At 30.2% G+C, this 23,687-nt stretch overlaps 2 protein-coding genes and 1 pseudogene across 2 annotated transcripts; 1 reads left to right on the top strand and 2 right to left on the bottom strand.

Annotated features, from left to right (window-relative positions):
• The first annotated feature begins 2,205 nt into the window (after positions 1-2,205).
• LOC113374957 lies at positions 2,206-15,522 on the top strand (annotated as a pseudogene).
• Positions 15,523-15,872: 350 nt separating this feature from the next.
• On the bottom strand, positions 15,873-17,295 carry LOC113377464 (SUMO-activating enzyme subunit 1-like). Its single transcript, XM_026617792.1, has 3 exons — positions 17,128-17,295; positions 16,630-17,058; positions 15,873-16,562 (listed from the first exon to the last, which is right to left on the bottom strand). The coding sequence occupies exons 1-3, from the start codon at positions 17,217-17,219 to the stop codon at positions 16,076-16,078; spliced, it is 1,008 nt and encodes a 335-aa protein (XP_026473577.1). The 5' UTR covers positions 17,220-17,295; the 3' UTR covers positions 15,873-16,075.
• Positions 17,296-18,198: 903 nt separating this feature from the next.
• On the bottom strand, positions 18,199-23,687 carry LOC113377295 (prostaglandin reductase 1-like). The gene is made up of 6 exons (XM_026617555.1): positions 23,589-23,687; positions 20,519-20,701; positions 20,177-20,295; positions 18,954-19,108; positions 18,783-18,894; positions 18,199-18,462 (listed from the first exon to the last, which is right to left on the bottom strand). The coding sequence occupies exons 1-6, from the start codon at positions 23,648-23,650 to the stop codon at positions 18,230-18,232; spliced, it is 864 nt and encodes a 287-aa protein (XP_026473340.1). The 5' UTR covers positions 23,651-23,687; the 3' UTR covers positions 18,199-18,229.

Below are 23,687 nucleotides of genomic sequence, written 5' to 3' on the forward strand. Positions count from 1 at the left end.
TATTGATGTAATCAATCAGATTATTTGATTATTTGATTTCATATCTGAAATAGCATCTTGGTGTGTAATCCATATATGGAACATTTCCCACAGATTCATGTGATAATAGATGTGAATCTATCAATAATAGATGCAATACATATTCAAAACGATACTAATACACTTCGTAAACAGCTATAAATTCTAAAAATAAATATTAAAAATTTTTTTATTTACTCTAAAACCCCGATTGCACAAACTGAATGCGCTTGTTCAAATATAAAACGAGCTGCGCAAATACAACTTGTTCGCAGCAGCCTTAAAACAAACAATTTCAGAACGGTTGCCATAATGAAATAGAAAGTACTAGGCACGAGTCTATATGTGCAACATTTTGTAATAGAACAATCGTGTCGAGAGAGCTGGAACATGATCTGCGGAAATCTGCAGAGAAAAAATTGGAAAGTCAATTCAATCATTTGAAACCAATCTCAGATAAATGCGACTCGATTATTCTGTTCTCAATCTGCACTAATAATACTATTGTTATCGATTTAATAACATCATACTAACAACATAGATTGCGACATAATTGTAATTGAATCGTTTAGGAGTCTATTGCATATATCTATATAATAATTGAATGACTATTATACTCTATTAAAAAGTACATAAGTAAGAAATGTATTCTGCATATAGCTATTCTCCGAGCTCCATACTATTTACAAAAACCAATATAAAAACAACATATTAAGATCCATTTCTAAAAGAAATATATATGATGCGAATAAGATTTTTGCGGTTTTTGCTTTACGCTTTTATATTATATTTTAAGTTTTGATTTTTTGTTTACATTCATCAAAGTTTATGAATAAAATGAAACTAGTGGGGTGGGTGGCATCGTGCCTTAAGGCAAATTGCTGGAACTTCCCGTACCGTAACGAAATGTTCGAGAATACTGAATGTTTTCAAATAGATTATTATAAATATTGTAATATTGTCTAATATTTATAAGAATTATATAAACTGAATTGCAAAGTTGAAATTATTTGTTTAAAGTATATTAGAACTATAGTCAGAAAAAAATAAAATCTGAATTATTTCGATATACAAAAAATTTAAAAAAAAAAAAAAAAAAAAAATGGGACAAAAATTTTTTTTTCCAAAATCAATTATTTTGTTAAGACAAAGCAGAAAGTTCTTTGAATCATTCAAATCGGACGCTTAGTTCTCTCAAAAACTGCCATTTTTTCATATTTAGCTCCGTATCTTCGAAATGGCTGGGCCTGCCTTTGCCAAAAACTATCAAATAATCAGCTTCTTTACCCTACTATCGATAGAATCGAATGTTTTTTGAACCATTCAAATCGGTTGATCCGTTCGCCCGGAAACGTGACTGGAAATTTGTATCCATACATACATACCACACACACATCCATTTTTTCTGAGGTATGCCAAAATGTTCAGAAACCTTCAAAACATCGAGAAATGTGAAAATTTTCAATTCCCATTTTCGGCCCATTACAATAACTTACTACCCTACGGGAAGTTAATTAATGCTTGAAAATCTACTACAAATTGTAAATTGTAAATTGTAGTCGACATCCTTTATAGACTGTAGTCTCTACAATGATTGTAGAATTTAAGTAATGAGTATAAGAGGTATTTTAGCGTTTACAATTTTAACTATTTAAAAATATGTTATGAAAGGATTTTTAAAATATTAATTATCTTCGGAGATACAGCTGTTTCGCCATGATAATCCTCTTCTGTTTGCTTCTTCTTTTGCGAAACTTTAAACGCGTTTTTCTCAAAACTCAATACGATTCCGACGATTTCTCGAGTTCTACTGGACTGATTTACTGGAAATTTTCTGAGAATTTTCTTTATAGACTTCTTTCAGACATATACTAGCTCCATCTCCAAATTTTAATTTTTACTATTTTAAAATAAAAAATTCAAAAACTCAAAAAGTAGTAAGAAATTGATCCTTTTTAGAAACAGTCACCATTTTGTCAAAAATTAATTTTTTGACTTATTCTTATATACCTTTATCATATAACTTTTTTATTTTAATTTTTTCTGTGCTCTTGTAACGTTGATAAAGAATATTAAAAAACATGATAGTATAAAAAATGATTACCCTCTCTCTCTTTCGATTTTTTGCAAATTACCTAAAATTCGTGCCTCTACACTAGATTAAATTAAATCCTTAAATCTACCAGAATGGTTGTAAATCTGCTCCAAAGGTTATAATAAGCATCAGTGAGCATGAATCACCAATCTACTAAAAAAAATAAAAAATCTACTCCGATGAGTGTAAAGCTACGAGAATGCGTGTAAATCTACCACAGATTGCAACTCCACAAGTATGAGTGTAACTTTACTACAATGAGTGAAAATCTACCCCAACTATTGTGAATCTACCAATCTACCATAATGCAATTTCACGGGATATATAGATAAAATAAACAAAATTCAAATATAGATTCCTTCGGTACAATTAATTATTATTAAAATCAATAATTATATAATTTACTAAAAAGCAATTATTGCTATATGTAACTACGATCTTCGTTGTTTTATTTTATAATTCGCAGCTTAATTGTTATTTTTCTCTTTCGAGTTTTGTTTTTTTGCGTAGCTTCAGCATTTAATTACGCCTTAGTTTATAAGTCATCTGAATTCTAGGTATTATTGTTTGTAAATATAGTTGAGTGTATATGTAATTGATAGAACACTCGTCACTATAAGATATCAAACTCATAAGATAATCATTTTATTTACTTATATATAGTATGATTTTTTATTACTTTTGTATAACAGCAAAACATATTGTAAATGTTTTCTATGAACATTCGGCAAAGCTTATAAGCCTGCGAAAATATGAAATGGAAATTTCGACGTATAGTTTGTTGTTCATAAAATTTTGAAATGTTGATCTATTGTTTCCTTGTGTAACTTTGTTTTTCATTTTTAACTTCCCGTAGGGCAAGTTATAGTAATCGCAAAAAAATCAAAAATGAAAATTTTATATATCTTTACATTTCAGAGGTTTCTGAACATTTTGGCATACCTTAGAAAAATGGATGTATGTGTGTGTGTGTGTGTGTGTGTGTGTATTGTGTGTGTGATGTTGTGTGTATGTATGTATGTGTGTGTATGTATGTGCGGATACAAATTTTCGTCGACGATTTCGGGAACACGGATCAACCGATTTGAATAATTTAATAAACATTCGCTTCGTATTGATAAGGAGACGTGCTGATTAGTTTTTGGCAAAGGCAGGTCTAGCCGTTCCGAAGATATGGGCAAAAGTGCCAAAAACGGTACCCTCAAACTTTAAGAGAACGGAGCGTCCGATTTGAATAATTCAAAAAACATTTCACTTGTATTGACAAGATGAAGAATCGATAAAATTTTCATGAAGGTAGGTCTAGCGGTTTCGGAGATATAGAGGACAAAGTAAAAAAAAAAAATGGGCCATTTGGCGGTCAAAAATGATCATTAGACATATGCACATCAAATTATCAGATATTTTATAGAGATTTTAACAATAATTATACATTTTGTTAACATCCTATGGGTTCCGTCCAATGCTCATGCGTTAGACAGCGACGCGGCGCTTACGCGCTTTATATTTTGTCCCTATGCAGTTAAAGCAGTACGATTGCTTTGAAAAGAAAGTTCAGATCTTCCACAATATGTCAAATAAAGAAAAAAAAATTTTTTTCAAAAAAAAAAAAATTTTTAAAAAATTTTTAAAAAAAATTTTTTTTTTTAAAAAAAAGTAATTTTTTGTCAAATTTATAGTTTCTCAAAAATCTCATTTTTTCAAAGTAAATTTTTTTCAAAAATGTTAATCGTTTTAAAAAAAAAAATAATTTTTGGTACGGGAAGTTCCAGCAATTTGCCTTAAGGCACGATGCCCTAATTGCCTTAAGACAGAATTCCACTTACCGCTAGTTGTTTAGATAGGTTAGAATAAAATGGAAATGAAAAATTAGAATAAAATGTAAATGATTCAATACTAGATTTTTAAAACTAACAAAGATCTGTTTTGATAGTCGAGCTAGTAAAGTAATATGGATATAAAAGTACGTATGTTTTTAATACACTAATAAATGCAAATACTACTTATCATAAGAATGCTACATATTGAAAAATTTTTCCAGTTTCCATAAATGAGAGCGGCCGTGGTTTTATACTGTTATGTATCTTCTAAACTTTTGAAGTGCGATTCTCGTTCGCTATGAAATTCGATTTTCTGTGCGACAAAGGCATTCCTATGATGTCCATAAAAAGATTCTGTTGAAAGTTTTTAACTAGTACAAAAAACTGGGTGGATTCCGAAGAAACCTTAAAACTCACTGAGTATTAAAATAGCTTTTAAATTTAAGAATGCCCGGTAAAAATGTTTATGAAAAATAGATTGATTACAAACACTATTATTAGTGTGTAATTATAAACTTGATCATTTTCTCATAAGAGAATAATATAACAAATTGAATAATAAAATAACTAATTAACTTCCCGTAGGGCAAGTTATAGTAATCGCAAAAAATCGAAAATGAAAATTTTTATATATCTTATCTTTACGTTTCAAAGGTTTCTAAATATTTTTGGCATACCTTAAAAAAAATCGATGTATGTGTGTGTGTGCGTGTATGGTGTGTGTGGATACAAATTTCGCGTCGATTTCGGGAACACCGGTCTAACGATGTGAATAATTCAAAAAACTTGATTAGTTTTTGGCAAAGGCGGGTCTAGCCGAAGATACGGGGCAAAAGTGCCAAAGATGGAACTCAGTTTTTAAGAGAACGGAGCGTCTGATTTTAATAATTCAAAAAACATTTTACTTGTATTAACAAGATGAAGAATTGATCAAATTTTTATGAGGGGCAGTTTAGCGGTGTTCGGAGATCTAATGAAAAAAGTAAAAAAAAATGCCATTTGGCGGTCAAAAATGATCATTAGACATATGCACATCAAATTATCAGATATTTTATAGAGATTTTAACAATAAGTATAAATTTTGTTTACATTCCTTTGGATTCCGTACCAATGTTTATCCGTTAGACGGCGACGCGGCGCTTACGGCTTTGACGTTTTGTCTTTATGCAGTCAAAGCAGTACGATCGCTTTGAAAAACAGTTCTGAATTTCCAAAATATGTCAAAATAAAGAAAAGATTTTTTTTTTCAAAAAAATTTTTGTTCAAAAAAAAGTAATTTTTTGTCGAATTTATAGTTTCTCAAAAATTTAATTTTATCGAAGTAAATTTTTTTAAAAAATGTTAATCGTTTTTAAAAAAATAATAATTCTTGGTACGGAAAGTTCCAGCAATTTGCCTTAAGGCACTATGCCATGCGCCCCACTAGTTTATGTTTATACTCCGGGAAAATAGGGGCTCTACCGTGAACTAATGGTTAGGTCTATCTGCTTCCTTGCCTGATGTGAAGCAGTAGTGGCATCAGTTTTTACTTGAAAATATAGATAGCAAAATCTTTCCAAGTGAAAATATTTTTTTATTCGGTATTGTTGCATAAATATTACAATTATTTCAATAATAAATTCATCAAAAAGAGATAAGTCAATGTCAAGTTGGCTTATGATGTCAAGTTATTGAGAAGTCATTAGAACAAGCTTATAGGACTACTAATTTCTGTTTCGTGTAAATTACTTGCTAAAAAAACATTGTTAAACAGAGGTTGGGTTAAGTAATTCTTAAAACTATTGCTTTACTTATATGTAATATGTTTTGATGTAAACTATTACTATTTGTTTCAGATATTTGGCAGGTCGTATGAATCTCATTTCGGAAACAGAAGCTAAGGGTTTGAGCACTTTCGTTCGGAAAACTTTGCACTTTCCAGCTCTGATATTTTTATCGTTGGGCCGAGTTAGAATTGAGCGCTGTGAATTGGTACTTTTTAGGATCCGTGCTCTTAGCCAAGGTTTGGTCTTCCTTGCAGTATCAGTAGTCACCACTTTGGGCGCACGCCTGTCAATATAGGCAGGGCAGGACTTTTCGCCATATTCTGCACGCAGAGTAACGATTTTGCTATCGGTTACCCCATAGGTAAGTTATAAATACATATTTGAACTAATGTTAAATTCTAATTGGTAATTGAAATATAATCAATTTATCGAAATGTTGATTTTATATTATATTTGTTATTTAAATTATTGTGATAATATTCTCAACTACTATGTGATAGCGCAATAGTTTATACATAATTATTTCCAATAATTATGTTTAAAAATTATAATATTTAAAATGTTTTTTTAAATGTTCAGTAGACCTATCGTAAGATAGAGATTATTGCAGATACCTAATAGCATAACTATATTAAAATAAAATCTTATTTCATTCTAGTGGTTGCTCTGTACCAAACATGTCATCCAGAATATCCATCTTTTTATATCTGATGGCACCCAATTTCTTTGATAATTCTAAATCCGATCGGATTTGTACTAATGGAAATCCACAAAAGACGAATGGCCAATCAGAATTATTCATTGGATTCGCCAACAGATTTACCTCCTAAACAAAACAAATTAACCACGACATTTTCTCTCATAAAAAGTGTCTTTTTTAATCCTGTTGTCATGATGACCGCATTGGGAGTTATAGGCAATTTTGTTTTTAAGCATCAACTACCAGATTTTTTATCTGGGATACTTAAGGTAAGTGATTTCAATGAATTGTAATTTGAAATTTTGAATATTGGTGATTTTCAGTCATTATTAATAGAAGTCGCACAACATTTTTTTGTAGCTTGAAATATTGTGAACTTTACATTATGAGTAATATGTTATTTTTCATCAAATATTCGACATCGCTATATTTTATTTCAATATTTAGATTTTTCTGGAAAACATTAGATTCCAATAGATCTATAGAAAATATTGTTTTTGTAATGTGACTATTAACAGACTTTTTAAAAAAAATACCAATAAAATTGTTCGTGATGCGGTTCTATGTCCCTTCTGCTAACAATAAGGCTATTTTGATCTAGTTGCAGTATGTTGTAATGCGATAACACGATTTTTTTTATTTTCATACATAACTCGAGGTAAAGTTCACAATATAAGCATAATTGATATATAAATTTATAATATATGTTCATAACTTTTTTTAACGTTTTAGGTACTAGGTTCTTCCTTCTCAGCAACAGCTCTCTTTTTATTAGGTCTGAGGATGGTAGGTAAAGCGCACACACTCCAAGGAAAAGCTTTACTTTTACCAGGAATTTTAATCATAATGAAGTTGTAGGTTTAATCTTCTACTTTTTGTAATTCATTTATAAATTTTTATCGTGAAATTTCTTTTCCATTCAGACTAGTTTTACCAGTAGTAACACGTGAAGTAGTGAGCGTTCTTAATGTGGGAACAAATTCGAGTGATACTTTAGATTTAAGTACGTTTGGATTTCTCTATGGAACCTTTCCGGCAGCACCCGGAGTTTTCGTTTTTGCAACGCAGTATAACATCGATGTAGATCTGGTAATTTTACATATATTTTAAAAAAATGAATTAAATTCAAAGCTAATAAATTAAAATAATTATAGAACTGCATTAAACTTCAAATTAAATTAGATAGTATATAAGGTCGCTGATATATAACTTGAATTATAGATCATTGATTCTCACCATTTTCTTCACACTATAGTTTATTTAAATGTGCAAGAAAAAGAGTGAATTGAATTAATTACAAAATAGTTATATGATGAACAGCATGTATTGAGAAAGTAAAGAAGATTACTTTCATCGCATTAAATTGATTGGGTGTCAATTAAGTTAATGTGAATATATATCTATTGTTTATATGATATGCGCATATAATATATTCCATTGCAATAGAAACATTAAAAAGATACCAAATAATTACATATTCTCTTCAAATGCTATTGCAAAATTTGAAATAATATTTTTAGAACTTTCGCCACCAATCATGAAACAAAAACAGACTGACACAGAGTTAAAATAACAACTATGGGGTTGCGATTGGAGCATTTTCCTATGGTATCTATTCAGCATCAGTTACAACGCTAATCCACGAAAATAGTTGGAAACCATACTGACACTTGTTCAAATAATTTGAACTGTCTGACAATAGGATTCATACTATTATCTTAATGAACTATTTTTATTAAAATGAATATGTCAACGTCTTAGAGCTAAGAGTTTTCAACAAGGAATAATGTCAATTTTGCTTCCTAAACAGATCGCTAGTTCGATGGTGGCTTGCACCTTCATCAGCGCGCCGCTGATGTTCATATCGGCGAAGATGATAACATTGTCCAATTTGAATCCTAATGATTTCATAAATGAAATCGAATCTTATGTTTTCGATCTGAGTATTGCTGCAATAATAGCCTGTGCTTGGCTTATGATACTTTTCGTGCTGTCTAAGAAATACAAAAGACTGCCGCACAGGATTACTTGTTGCTTGATCATATCGCAGGTATTTATTATACTGTATATACTGAAGAATTTCATACGACTTTTCAAATTTTATAAAATTTAACCGAAGGATGTATCAAATCTTTATGAAAGTTTAACATGGTTTATTGTATTATAAGCGGTCACAAAAACGCCTTATTGCGCGATGGTCAAACCAAGAACTTTTATTTGTTTTGTGAGTTGGTGCATATATGTTTTAAAACGTATGATAAGCCAACTAAACAATGACGTGGTTATCACAGTACAGAAAACAAGACCTATGTGATAAATCATTTAAAATAATATATAATTTTTACTATTAACTACAAGGTACTTGATATCATTATCAAGTGGTTAAAAATAATAAAAGTAACTATCCAGACAAGATTAGTGGTACAACATTCTGTGATTTAAAATTAGGTGTTTTAGATTTTGTTTGCAAAAAATACGTTTTTAGAGATTATGCGGAAAACTTATCTTTAACAGATAAAAATAAATATCTGAGTACTCTTTAATTGTTTCTAACTTATTATACTCAAATGTGTTATCCTTAACATTTATCGTTATTAATAAAAATGTTTAAAAAGCACTATATTATATATAATTATATTTGGACATTCTTTACTACTTAGGAAAGTTGAGTACTTACAAAATTATTAGGTTACGTATCATTGTTATCTAGGTAATTGAAGTAAGTGCATGATTAGGTAAAATGTTGTGATTCGTTCTATTTTATTGCTTGTATTATCTGTGATTGGTCTATTGATTTTGTAAAAATATAAAACTATAATTTGTTTGTTATATGCTTTATCGTTGTTGTTTTTATTTTCTGTTGTTAGTTGAAATATATTAGTTCCATTCATTTTGTATGGTTTTATTTTCTTTTAAAATATATTATTGTTATTAATATTGAATTGCACGAACAAAAATATTGAGATCAAGTCTATTTTCTTGTCAAACACCAGTGTCAGCGGTAAGCACATAATTTTGCTGACCGCGCAAAATTTTATGTGTATTGTGAATTTAAAGTAGTTTAGTGTAATTATTATTTAATGGAGTGCTAAATTTATATAAATTTCTTTCATCAATAAAATAGTTGATGAAAATATTGAAGATAAGTTTCCTTCTTATTATTACTGGTTACGCATATTAATTAATGCATGTGTTTTATTTATATTAGTTGTATCCTTATTCACATGAATGTGATATATGAGAAAAATAAAATAGAGTGTGATGTGAAAAGTGAATTCTTAGCCATTATTAATGTTTTGTTTTACATTACAAATTATAATTCTAAAAAAAATATTGATATTTATATATGTATTTATATATTTAATATATTTTTGTAGAAAGCACGTTTACCAATCTTATAGAAATGTTATTTCAGTAATGCCAATATCATAATTATAGCGATCAACGATCTATCATCATCGATCAACAAAAATAAATATCTATTAGTACTAAGTTTTCATTTTAACAATCATTTTTGAAATATAGTATTTTTAATAATATTATTAATTTTCGTACTTCTACAACATTATTTCAGAGTTAGTGCCATTTTTATGGTAACATATGGGACAACTACGTTGCTGGATAGTAGCAATACGTAGTACAATGCGTAGTTGCATGTAGCAACCTACATATTTTCCCATATCACAACTGAATAACAACATAATAATCTAATTTTATCCAGGTGCATCTTCATTACTTTCATTATTTATAAATACATTGCCACCTGACTAAAGAAAAAGTATGCATTATTTATTCTATAGACTTTATTATGCAATTTTTTCTCATATAACTTAATGACTGATGGCAAATGCTTAGAAGTAATATATTCTGATTTTAATTTTAGGTCTTCACAGCTGTTGGCATTATCCTCTGGTCCACATTAGATAGATCATCAGAATGGAATTTATCAATACAGTTCGTTTTACTAACTGTAGGAATATACAGCAGTCGCTTATGGACAACTTTTCTGGCAGTTGTTATGCTTCTCTTGCACATGAGAAGCCTTTGCTTCATCTTAAGACTTCAAATACCATTCGTATTGTTGGGATGGGGAGTACCAGTGGTAGTGGCTAGTATTTTGTTATTATTTGATAAGGACAACGTCTTGAATAAAGAGAAGAAAATTCCCAATTTCCAATTTGGAGAACCCCATGCCGCGATTGCTGTCTCATTGCTTGTTTTCTGCTTCATAGGTTAGTTTTTGTAGACTTATCACATATAATTTTTTATTCATTGTGAAAGAGTTGAGCAGATGTAGTGAAAAATTATTCAAAGTGATGATGGGAATCCTTAAAGTTCAATTGAATATTATGTATATGTGTAGCATATGTATAATGCTAATATGAGGTTTTAAACTAAACATGGCATAAACCATAAATTTAATTGAGTGACCTTGATAATAACATTATTTGGAATATGTGTACATTGTATATAAATGTACTAATAAAATATACTATTACATTTTAGTCACTGTCGGGTGTTTAATACTGCTTCAAAGATACACCAAACGTAGAGCTCGGTATTTGACTCTATCGAACGATGTTGCTGCCTCAAATAATGCCATACAAAACCTAGAGGCCGTGAGTCAAGCCGCTGATGATCAACAAAGAAATTCGAGAAACTCCTACAGACCTTTTCCTGAAAATCCGCAATCTTGTTCGAATAATAACGGCTGCTGTGGCGAAGGAGGAGAAAATAGTTGCAATGGAAAAAATACGAATCCAAAACGTGTTATTGACATAGAAGATCTATCGAGAGGAAATACCCAGAGAAATATTGTGGACACTGCACAGTGAGTTATATTTTATAACTAACTATTGATAGGTTTTGTTTTTATTCTATAATTCGTACTTAATAAAAAAATTATTAGAGTAAAATTCATATCTGTTACATCCAGTGAGCGCATCGAATAATACAATATAAAATTTAACTTAATATTATTATATTATAATAATTTACATTCATATCCTTTCATTGATTTCCATCAATGAAGGCTTCTTATTAAAAAAAACCTTCCCAAAGCTATGAAAAACAGCTTATAATCTGATAGAATCAATTTATATTCTGATATTAATGTAACTATTGATAAAAAGTATAATGAAAAAAAATTGACATCCGACCAGCAAACTATACCTCATTAATTTGTTATCACATTAAACAAATCAAAGTATAAAAATGAAGTAAAAAATTTAAAAAAAAAAATGCTTGATATACAATAGTGAGTTGAACCAATTTAGATTAGGTTGGCAAATAATATTTTCTTACAAAATAATTTCATTTCTTTCATCACACAAATGAATATGTACAAACGTAAGTCTCTTAAAGTGTTCTATTGAATATGTTACTACTTCATTTTTGAACAGACCTTTCTATACAATACATTAATTGCCAAAATTTGTTCAAATAAAAAATACTTGTGAAATCATTCCAGTTCTCATTTCCATTTTCATCTATTCCAGAAATTCTACATGTCCATCGGCAGTCGGTTGTGGAGGCAACAGTGATCGTGAAAATTGCCAAGGTGCGATTTCAAATTATACTGATCACGATGGGGAAGGTGTTGATCCAATTGAAATAGATGAAAACTATAGTGGCGACCAACAAATCTTAAGGCATTCAGTTCTGCTGATATTGCTTCTATGTTCTATGTTTATTGTAAGTGACTCGTAACTGTTCAGACATATTGTAATTTTTTATATTGTTTTATTTGGACAGACATAATACAATTTTCTTATTTAATTTAATTCAATAAGTACAAGCTGTAATCAAGTAATAGACGATCTCACGTTAATTATAAAATTCTGTTCAAACAAGAAAAATAACTTTATTCTGTGTCATTACAGGGAATATCCATTACTATTTGGACCTTAGTTATGGAACAGTTAAGTGGCATCTATGTAGAACTTTCATTTTTGGATGCAACACTTAACTTTGGACAAGCTTTGCTAATTTTTGCCGTTTTTGGTTTGGATACAAAGGAAATTTTATTGCCCATATTAAAATTGTGGAGAACACTCTGGTATGGTGCAAACATACTGAATCTGCCACGGTTAGAGGATCTGAGCGAAGAAACAAAACATATATGCAGCCAGTTCACTAAGCATCATCTTAAAAGATGCTGTCAGGCTATTGCAAAAGATACTAGGTATTCTTCTTATACCAAAATAAGTCTAAAAATCATACTTATAAGTGTCAATAAATATACATTGTATATTTGTTGGAAAACATATATTTGGTAAATTCTGTGCTTAACTAATATGTAACACTATATCTGCTTAACGAGAACCTCCAAGTAAAATTTGACGATTCCAAATGGATCATTTAATCAAGACAAAGCTATCCATACATAACGGCATGCATGTATACACGCATGTATTACCCTTAACAATTACATACTGAACAATACTTATATTATTGAGTATGTTATATGAAGTCAGAGGTGCACAAACTTATAATAATTGTTTATATTTCAAATTCAAGTAACAGTCATAACAGTGGAATTTATGAAAACCTTATTATAAAATGGTTTTATTATAACTCTTACAGCTCATTCCATTGAAAATGGACATGCTCTTTAAAAATAGAATCCCATTAGAATCTTGTCAATATATTTATTTATAAGTCGTATCGTTGACAAATGACAAATGTGTCTTGTGACCTCATATTGAAAATCTGTTTATGTTTAAAAGCTAGAAAATTCTAGACTGCATATCAACAACCCATTTTTCTATAATAATCTAATAATTCAACCGTTTTTTCGACTTACAGCTATTTATATGAACAAGATTTGTTTAACTCAATAATATTGAAGATATCATTAAAATAGATGAATATGAAGCTTATTCTTGGATCCTTAAATATTAGTATAAATAGCTAAAATGCAATTAATTTTCTTTGTTCAAATTTGCTATAGTTGGCTTTTTGTAACGAAATAGATATATATATATATATATATATATATATATGTTTATAAGATTTGTTCGGGCATCGATCCAACAATAAAAAGAATTTAATGAAGAACAATGTCTTTATTAGAATAAAATATGTTAAAAGTCTTGGTCATCTTTATCAAATAATTAAAACAGGCACAAAAATGAGAAGCACTTATTAATATATTTACATAGTTATAAAACAGATTTTTTAATATCTAAAATAAACAAAAAAAACTGTTAATGGAGCAGTTTTGTTATCAAACCATTTTGAATACTTTTCAAAATAAGTATTACTTATTATTAATTTGTGTATTGTATTTGACTTGGAACGAAGATTCAAATTGTATGCTATTCTAATTAAGACATTCTTCATCATTAAATTATTTTTATTATTGGATAGATTTCCAAAAACGTTTCACCGTATATCTATCTCCATCTGGGAAAATCTCACACTATATATATATATATATATATATATATATATATATATATATATGTATATATAATAGAATTTTGTATTATGTTTGGAACGAATATTAATTATGTGAATGTGAACACACAACACTCCAATTTACTTTCATAGTATTACTAACTAACTTTATTGCATAAAGTATTAAATTGCAAACTTCTCGAAAGGATGATATATCTCATTAGTGCAAAATGTAACAGCAAAAATGTATATTAACACATTATATAAATTACCTAATGCAAAATGTAAAACAACTAAATCTAACAACTTCCTGTCACATTGTTTGACACCGACTGGCTTTGTGACAGAAAGTTGTTATATTAAAGTGTTACTATCCATGATTCAACATATTATGCAATAAGTAATTTAATAGGTTGTCAAATATCTCCCTTCCGCCTTTTGTATTATAAACCAAGAGCAAAAAAGCGGAAGGGAGATATTTGACAACCTAATATATGAAGTTTTAATGTGTATTTTTTGTTGTTAAGTTTGAGTTTAATGAAATACTAGTGCGTAACAACATACGTAGTGCAAGAACAGAGTACAGTGTGCTATATTAATAATAATTAATATTAAATAATTTATATATATATATATATAATGTGAAAAAGTTCAATTATAAATTCACATACCTCAAAATCGCACTCAAAAAATTTGCGTCACCAAGACTGGGGCCCATCAGTTGTTTCGGCCATTTAATGGAGTTCGTGGGATGATTGTAAGAAATCAAAGACAGAGGTCTCAACGGAAATTACACAAACGCATTTTTTCCTACGTTTTCGGAATACGAATCTACCACACAAATTCATTTAATATTTCACTTACAATTCAAGAAAAATGCAAATCTTTTTGAATAAAATAACGTGATAAAACTGGACATTTACATTGAGTTCAAGATGATATTTACAACAGCTTTGAAATAATAGTCTGAAAATTTCTCACGTGTTGTTATGACTCATTAATTTATTAAGGTTAAAATTATGAAAAACGATACCTTTAGGTTATGAAAGAAACGTTACACATGGTTTAAATTCGTCACACGCTAACCACACGACCGCCCCGTTTGACTCCTCGTCTCCAACTGACTGCGCGATCGTTTCGTCTTCGCAAACGGTATTTCATTTCATAAACAAAAATTTAACATTTTCGGTTGCATGCGTGATTCTACAGCATTGATACTTTTGGGATTAATGATATAATACTTTGATCATATATTGAACAAAGTTTTTGGTCCTGTATAATATTAATTATCATTGAGTATTTCATTAACCCTTTATCTGTAAACTTGTGCCATTTCATCTAATTTACTTATTGTTCATAATTTGAGATATACTTTGTGCATGATTATGATCAAAAAAATATCCCAATTTTTATTAATTTGTAAATTGTATTCTAAAACTACATATCTTATTTATTTAGGTGGCGCATCAAGATCTACAAAAAAGTATTCAAAGGCTCAGATTTTGTGGACTGGCTAATTAATGTTGGTTTGGCCAGGGACCGAGTTGAAGCTATCAATTATGCAAAGCATTTAATCGACGGTCGAATACTGCGGCATATTAACAATGTTCATCATTTCTATGACAGATCTTTACTATATACATTTACATCGGTACAATAAATCTACCGACACAGTCACCTTCATTTTAAACACTCACAAATAAAGATGATTATATGTATATACTGACCAGATTTTAGCATAGATAGTTTCTATATGACAAAGAATATTTGTATTTGTCACAAGGATTGTTTGCATATGTTCTGCAATCATTCATCATGTTTTATTATTTTATTCATAATCAGAGACTCGATCCTAATGTTTTATGATTTGAATTGTTGTAATTTCAATTCCACATGTACAGAGTAATCTTAATCATTAGGTTGCACATAAATGCTTTTCAAAATTCCAATAGTGATCGCTATTATTATTACATCATAATTATATTTCTTACTTTCAATAGAAACATATTTTTTTATATGAATCAAATTTATTTATTTTTGAGTACAAAGAACATACTTTGATATATGTTGTGATATTTATTAGTGCATATAAGAGTACAAATGTTACACTAAAGCCTCATTTAATGTTAAGAACAAAAATTAAGTAATTATGTTTGTTGAGTTGAAGAAAAAACAATTTAGTAACTGAATAAAAATAAAAATTAAAATGTGTACGAATTAGTACAAATCAATATTATAATTATTATTGATGTTATTATTATTACATTGTATTATTTTAACGTACACAATCGACATATCCTGCACAATTTAGGGGATTGAAGAAAAATAAATTGTCATGTGGCTTCTCTCGCTGAGATACAGCCTTAATAATTTCATGACCCAAGATACCTCCTATAATTGCACATGCAGGACTGATTAATGATATCACATGGTTGAAAAAATCTTCTCCGAATAAACTTTCATCAACTCCAGTTTCTGACAATAATTCCTTTCTCAAAGTATTCAGATTTTTTAAATCTTCTTCTTTATTTGATGGCGATGGATCCCTATGATATTGAGATCTAAAATTATGAAGGACTTGCATAGCCAAATAGCATGGGCCATTCCGTTTTATCGTCTTTAAAAAGCTTGCTGACTTGTAATCTCTAGTCAAAACACTTTTCAAGGGCACAAAAGCCAAATAACCTTTTTTCGTAGTAGTAACAGTAATATTCTTAGGTTTACCAACAGCACTTGTTTCGGTTTTGTAAGTTATAAGGTCTCTAAAATAAAATATTTCCAATTAATATAATTTAAAAAAAAAATGTATTTCATTTAAATAAAACTCACTCAGCATATTCATGATTCTTTAAATCCCCGAATGTATATCCAAACATACCCCATACATCACCACATAGAAATTTTATATCATATTTTCTACATATATTATTAACTTTGATTAAAACGTCAAGAGGCTGTTCAACAACACAAACTACATCGAAGCATTCAAAAAATTCTTCAGGTTTCTCTCCAATCTTTGATGTATCCACATTAATTTCTACCATAGGATTGAGAGCTTGAGCACGGTGCAAACTAGTTTCAGCCCTATTTCGACCTATATCCTCTGTTGGACACAGAAACTGAGAAGCTGAATCTTCCAAGGATACGTTTTTATCGTCCATAAGGGTAATAGATTTGATGCCAGCCAAGATAATATTTTTTGCTACTTCTGCTCCTAAGCCATTTAAACCTACTAGCAAAATGCGGGCGGCCCTCAGCCTGTAAATAAAAAAATGTTGTAAATTGCATGTAAACAATGACCGGCTAACCTATAAACAGCAATCTGACCGTTTTTGAGATTCTAAGCCCCATAACCTAATTTGCCGATCGTAGAGCTCAGCCTCTCCTGCTGTCAGTTGGGGAGTTTCGTTTTCGACCATAATTAAGTAAGTACACTGCACGTACAAAAGCAAACGTGAAGAATCAAAACAGTATTGTGATTGTGATCAACAAAGCAAATTAACAAGTACGGAACCGAAGTTAGCGTTAGTTCCTTTCTTATGTCATTTGTTTAACGGACTTACAATGGTCGCCAACTTCGTGTCAAAAAAATTATAGTGGAAAATAAAGTATAATCTTATCGCATGTCAAATTATAATTATAAGTATAAGTTGGTCAATTTATTCGTTATTCAATATAAAATAACTATTTTTTTTTATCGAATATAAAAGTCGAGCGACCCGTTTTCCTTATCCGACACTCGCATAAGTATGAATGTTGTTTGAAAAATTTGAAATATTCACAGTTTACGTTTACACGCTTTTTTTTCTAGCAAAGAATGCATATTAAGATAACGATTTTGCAATTGTACACTTTATTTCTGACTTTCGTTTAGCATCTAACGCCACATATTTAATAATGTTTAAATAATTTCAAACACTTATGGAAGCCACACTTTCGGTTGTAACTAATAAGATAAACCTGAAATAATAAATTATATAAAAAGGTAAGTCCATATTATCATAACGAATCTATAGACTTATACCTCCCCTGATTCAAAGATTCTGACCAGGATAAAATGAACTATTTGTTCCAAGGGCTCTCAATCAATGTTAGGGGGACATACATAATCATAACACCTTGGCCTATGCTCACAATAGATAACTCAACTCAATGATCATGTTATCTTGTAGCATACAATATGAAGTGTTAAATTCAAATTTATGGAGAATTTCAGATGTACATAAATTGTTATTTCACGTGTTTGATTTGATCCTGAAATCTGTTACATATTACTGTCAAGTCATAGTTGAGAGGTATTAAGCAGCAAATCGCATGCTGCAAAAATTAAGGGACCATTTTGAATTTAAAGAAAAACACTTTTCGTATGAAATTATTTATTATTATATGATGAATACAGTATAAAAACTACGCTTAAAAAATCTTACAATTAGATGCACTTTACGACAGCTTTGCCAGTGTTGGAACCGCGAAGCATATCGATAAATGCTTGGGGCGTATTTTCAAAACCATCCGTAACCGTTTCGCGAACTTTCAATTTTCCTTCTGCTATCAAAGCAGCATTTTTACCAATTCCTTCCATCCATCGTGATATCCATCTCGTCACAAGAAATCCTTCCATTTTTAATTCTTTGAAGATAAGAGTAGGTTGCACGATTGGAGCTGAAATGAGCATGATTTATTAAACACCAATGATAAAAATGATTGTTTCCTAGTTGAAGGATTGTAATTGCTTTCTGGACTGGCATATCATATGCTTTAGATCTTTAAAATCTATTAGTTTGCAAAACTATTTATAGATTTTAACATGCAAATACAATTTCTGTTTTTGTTTCATCTAGTTTAAGCACTTTACTTTATGAAAGAACAAAACAAAATTTTGGTAACAATTCTTTTAGTAATTCGTTTCTTAAATTTACTTTTCTCTGAATGATTTTGGTAATAAAATTAATAAATTGCATAATATAGTTCTATAACATTACCTGTTGGTACTTTGGTTACATCTGCATTATAAGCTGAAATAGCTCCGCATACTGAAATTCTGCCATACAAATTCATTTGGTTCATAATGATTGAACTCAATTCACCACCAACCTTCAAGAAACATATATTATAGATTTTTTCAATAATTAAATGGATTTTTTAATTCTTACATTATCAAAGTAGCAATCAACGCCATTGGGAGCGGCTTCTTTTAGCGCTTTAGCTGCGTCGACGGTCTTGTAATTGAGCGCGTGATCAAAACCGAGATCATTCTTCAACCAGTTGCATTTTTCATCACTTCCTGCAAATCCAATCACTTTGCAACCTAGAAAAAATGCAATTCCCACATGCAAGTGTACGTAGTAAAATCACTTTATGCTTATATAAATGTTATAATCTCATATCATGATAATAATTGAAACCAGCCACTCATTGTACCACAAATGAGGAACATATCTCCAGAAGAGTTGTACAGAGTTGTACTCTTCTAATTGGTTCTGAACAAAGATTTAAAATGGTAAGACTCCGGTCTCTGAGCAAGAAGCCCATAATTAAGTTATTCAAGTTGCGTTCGTACAATACTATCTTACCATTAAATAGGCTGTTCACAAATATCATCTAAGTTAATCCAGAACAATTTACTGTTTCCAGTTATTCATCATAACACGTCGTGATATAGTCGGTTTGCGGAGTACAAATATCAGGTTTTATATTGCTGCTTTTAATAAATAAATACGGTAGTATATAATGGCTATACCTGCGCAACTCATATTACGCAAAGTTCTTAACTAGTGTAAATGTTAAAATGTAACTAGTGGTGCATGGCATCGTGCCTTAAGACAAATTGCTGGAACTTTCCGTACTGTAATGAAAAATTCGAGAAATGTTTTCAGCCTGAATTAAAATTGAAATCCGAATAATTTTAGGTATTCAAAATTGTTTTTTTTATTTTGAATTTTGTTAAATTTTAGAATAAAAAATTGGCTTCGCCAAAAACTTATTTTTCACACTGTCAACACAAGCAAAACGTTTTTTGAATTAAATGATCCGTTCTCTGAATACCTGGTATTTTATGCACTTTTTGCTCCGTATCTCCGAAACGGTTGAAACCGTCATTGCCAAAAACTAATCAGCACGTTTCCTTATCAATAGGAATCGAATGGTTTTTGAATTATTCAAATCGGTTGATCTTGCACCTGAAATCGTGGACGAAAAATTGTATCTACACATACATACATATACATACACATCTATTTTTTCTGGGGTATGCCATAATGTTTAGGAACCTTTGAAACGTAAAGGCATGCAAAAAATTTCAATTTTTGGACGATTACAACAACTTACGCTACGAGAAGTTAAAAAGAATGAACTTCAAGTAATACTTCTGCCGTACCTTTAATTTTTGCTAATTGTCCAACGTGGTTACCAACAGCTCCAGCAGCTCCAGTGACAACGACAGTTTCTCCTTCTTTAGGCTGACAGATTTCCAAAAAGCCGAAATATGCCGTGTTACTAAAAATGCACGTAAAAACGATAATTTTCTACGCATATTTTTATAAATATATCTAATTATCTAGTATTGTTTTTAGTTCTATCAGGTTTAAAAAATAGCAACATCTTTCTTGCTTTGTAATATAATAAAATTGGAATTATTTAATACAAAAGTTACCTAATATACAAAATTAAAAATAATTATTACTTTCTAATTTTATAATTTATATTTAAAAAAATTTACCCCGGCATTCCTAAAGCTCCTAAACATAAAGATGGTGAAATTCCACCTAATTCCGGTAGGAGGTATGGTTCAGTCATCATTCCTTCCTTTTTGTTTTGGCCCATAATGGTATGAGTAGTCCACCCAAAATCTCCACAAACGAATCTACCGACCGGAAATTTAGGATTTCGACTGACCAGAATTCTATAAAATGATAAACATGCATTCAAGTTAATCCTTCGATTTTTCGAAAGAACCTGCCTTCGGGTAGAGCATTAAAAATAATAGGTACCCAAAAAAAACAATTATTGATAAATCTAAACCTTATAGACTCAGTGATAGTATAACTAGTGGGGTGTATGGCATCGTGCCTTAAGGCAAATTGCTGGAACCTCCCGTACCGTAATTAAACATTGAAGAATGAAAATTATCAATAATTGTGTGTATCAACAATTTTTTAAATAAATTATTCATTATAAATACATACTGTAAATTTATAAGTGCTTATGATATTGAGCGACGAGCGTATTCTACAAACCACTGATGTGTATGTTTACGGAAAATTTGTTTATTTTTTTTGTAAATTTTTTGGAATCTAAAAAGTTTTTTCTAAATTTTTTGAAAATTGATTTAAAGAAATTGATTTTTTTTTAATTTTGATATTTTTGAAATGTGATGAAAAATTTCGAAAATTTGAATTTTTTGAAACATTGAATTTTTTTTGAAAATTTTTGAAAATTTTCAAAATTACTAAATTTTCTGTAAATGCATTTTTTGCACACTGTCTACTCAAGCAAAAAATGTTTTTTGAATTAATCTAATCGAATGACTCGTTCTCTCAAAAACTGCATGGCCGTTTTTACACCCTTCATTTGCGCTCCATTCTTCCGAAACGGCAAAATTGCCTTTTACAAAAACACTTCGCGATCGAGTACGAACCAAATGATTTTTTAATCATACAAATGGGTTATTCCATAATGTTGAAGATGTCGAGAACATTTGTTTGAATCATATACGAGAATTTTAAAATTAAAAATCTTGGTACGGAACCCAAAAAAAATGACACAAAATGTGTATACATTATTAAATTCTCTATAAAATATCTTATAATTTGATGTGCAATGATCATTTTTGACCGCCAAATGGCATTTTTTTAATTTTTTTATTGAAACTCCATAGCCGCTGGACCTGCCTTCCCAAAAATTCAATCAGTTCTTCATCTTGTTAATGCAAGTAAAATGTTTTTTGAATTATTAAAATCAGACGCTCCGTTCTCTTAAAACTAAGTTACTGTTTTTGGCACTTTTTGCCCCGTATCTTCGGAACGGCTAGACCTGCCTTCGCCAAAAACTAATCAGCACGTCTTCTTATCGATACGAATCGAATGTTTTTTTAATTATTCAAATCGGTTAATCGGTGTTCCCAAAATCCTCAACGAAAATTTGTATCCGCACACACGCGCACACACACACATATATATTCATTTTCTCTGGCACAGGTATGCCAAAATGTTCAGAAACCTTTGAAACTTAAAGATATATAAACATTCTCATTTTCGATTTTTTGCGATTACTATAACTTGCCCTACGGGAAGTTAATAATACAAATGTGGTCAACAACGATATGAATTCGTTCTTCTATATCATCGAACGCCTAAATTTGTACAAATATTTGGTTATTACTCTATGTAGTAATCCTTCTCCAACAATTGTCAGCCATCACGTGGACGTCCTCCCTTGATATCGCTCCGCCATAGTCCTGATGTCTTAAATACTCTCGCTCTGCTCTTCGCTAACATCTCCAAAATTTTCAAAACCTTTTCTAAATGAGAGTGCAGATAATAAATTGATGCTTATGTTGCATTCTAGATTATGGATAATATGATTGTCTTTGTTAAAACGAATGGATCCTTGGTTTTCTTCTCAAATTCATTAATAGAATTCACTTGTATTTTTCATGAGTTGCCGATTTGGGGATTATCAAATATCTTACCAGTTTTTAACTTTTCCCCCTCCTGGCTTCTTTTTTTAACGTTTGTCTCTCAATCCATAACATGGTAGACAGAATATGGGTGATGTTCTAGGTTGTTCATCATTAGCATGAATAGGGGTTGCGTAGCTGATTGTAAATAGATCAGATCCCAAGACCATTGGAGTCTTGGGATAGGACCATTCGCTTCCATTGTTTGAATTTAATACATTGATAGTTACCGCACAGAGGAAACATCCGTCGTGGTGATTGAGGTTTTTTCCAAATGACGGAGTTATTATATTCATAGCATTTTTTCCTTTGGGATATTAACGTGAACACACTGCACATTTTTTTTCACATAGTATGAAGAACCCATGTTTATCTTTATTGCGCAATTCAGTTTTAAAGTGGTTGAAATACGCTGTCTTTACGCGGTTAGATATATGTTTTCGGTGTTTGTCGAATTATGCACACAACGTCTTATAATTAGAGTCGAATCCATATCAAAGAAAGGGGATAAAACTTACTTTTTTTTTAAACAGCGATTGTCATACCCGAAATGATTAATGAGGGTAATTCCCTAGAACTCGAAAACGGGAGCTGTTCTGGTAAAACGAAAAGTATATTTGAAACCAGCGTATAAATTCTAAGTGGATTTAAAGAAAAAGTTCCTGGAAAAAAATCAAAAGTACTAATTTTGTCACGCAGTGCTTATTGATTAAAACAATAACTTGCTGATAATTTCTGGGACCTGATTTCACGTTATTTTATTTGATTTCATATCGACTGTGGAAAACAAACAATGTTTCTTTTTCAAGTACTGTGATCAACACATGTAATTTGCAATATTATTTTCAATTATCAAAGTTTTTAAAAATACTAATACAAGAAGATTAATTAAAAATTATCAGTAGACAAATTTATTTGAATTCATGATGACAAAGGAATTTAAGAAATCATACTTTTATATTCATTGGGAATAATAAAATGCGCATGTGTGCATTTGATTTGCATGTACCTCATCAAGGTCGTCTAGCAATTATTTAATTAATTAACATAAATAATTACATAATAGATGCAATTTATTTGTTTTACAAAATTAGTAAATACTCATGCTTACTTTGCAACTTGTGCTCCGATCATGGTCACTCCGACGGGATACCTAATCATGTATGCCCTCATATAGGGGTCGACACTGAGGTAGTGGGCTTCGCAAAGG

The sequence above is a fragment of the Ctenocephalides felis genome, unplaced genomic scaffold (assembly GCF_003426905.1).
Source record: "Ctenocephalides felis isolate EL2017-DRISC unplaced genomic scaffold, ASM342690v1 CF-g0.4_SCAFFOLD_01886, whole genome shotgun sequence".
NCBI lineage: Eukaryota > Metazoa > Arthropoda > Insecta > Siphonaptera > Pulicidae > Ctenocephalides > Ctenocephalides felis.

Excerpts from the sequence above, each read along its gene's own strand:
- LOC113377464 (XM_026617792.1), bottom strand. The coding sequence starts at position 17,219 with ATGGTCGAAAACGAAACTCCCCAACTGACAGCAGGAGAGGCTGAGCTC. Across the intron at positions 17,059-17,127 it reads GGCTTAGAATCTCAAAAACG|GCTGAGGGCCGCCCGCATTT; the intron begins GTCAGATTGCTG and ends TTTTATTTACAG. Across the intron at positions 16,563-16,629 it reads AAGAATCATGAATATGCTGA|AGACCTTATAACTTACAAAA; the intron begins GTGAGTTTTATT and ends ATTTTATTTTAG.
- LOC113377295 (XM_026617555.1), bottom strand. The coding sequence starts at position 23,650 with ATGAGGGCATACATGATTAGGTATCCCGTCGGAGTGACCATGATCGGA. Across the intron at positions 18,895-18,953 it reads TTGATTGCTACTTTGATAAT|GTTGGTGGTGAATTGAGTTC; the intron begins GTAAGAATTAAA and ends TGTTTCTTGAAG. Across the intron at positions 18,463-18,782 it reads TGTAACCAAAGTACCAACAG|CTCCAATCGTGCAACCTACT; the intron begins GTAATGTTATAG and ends TGCTCATTTCAG.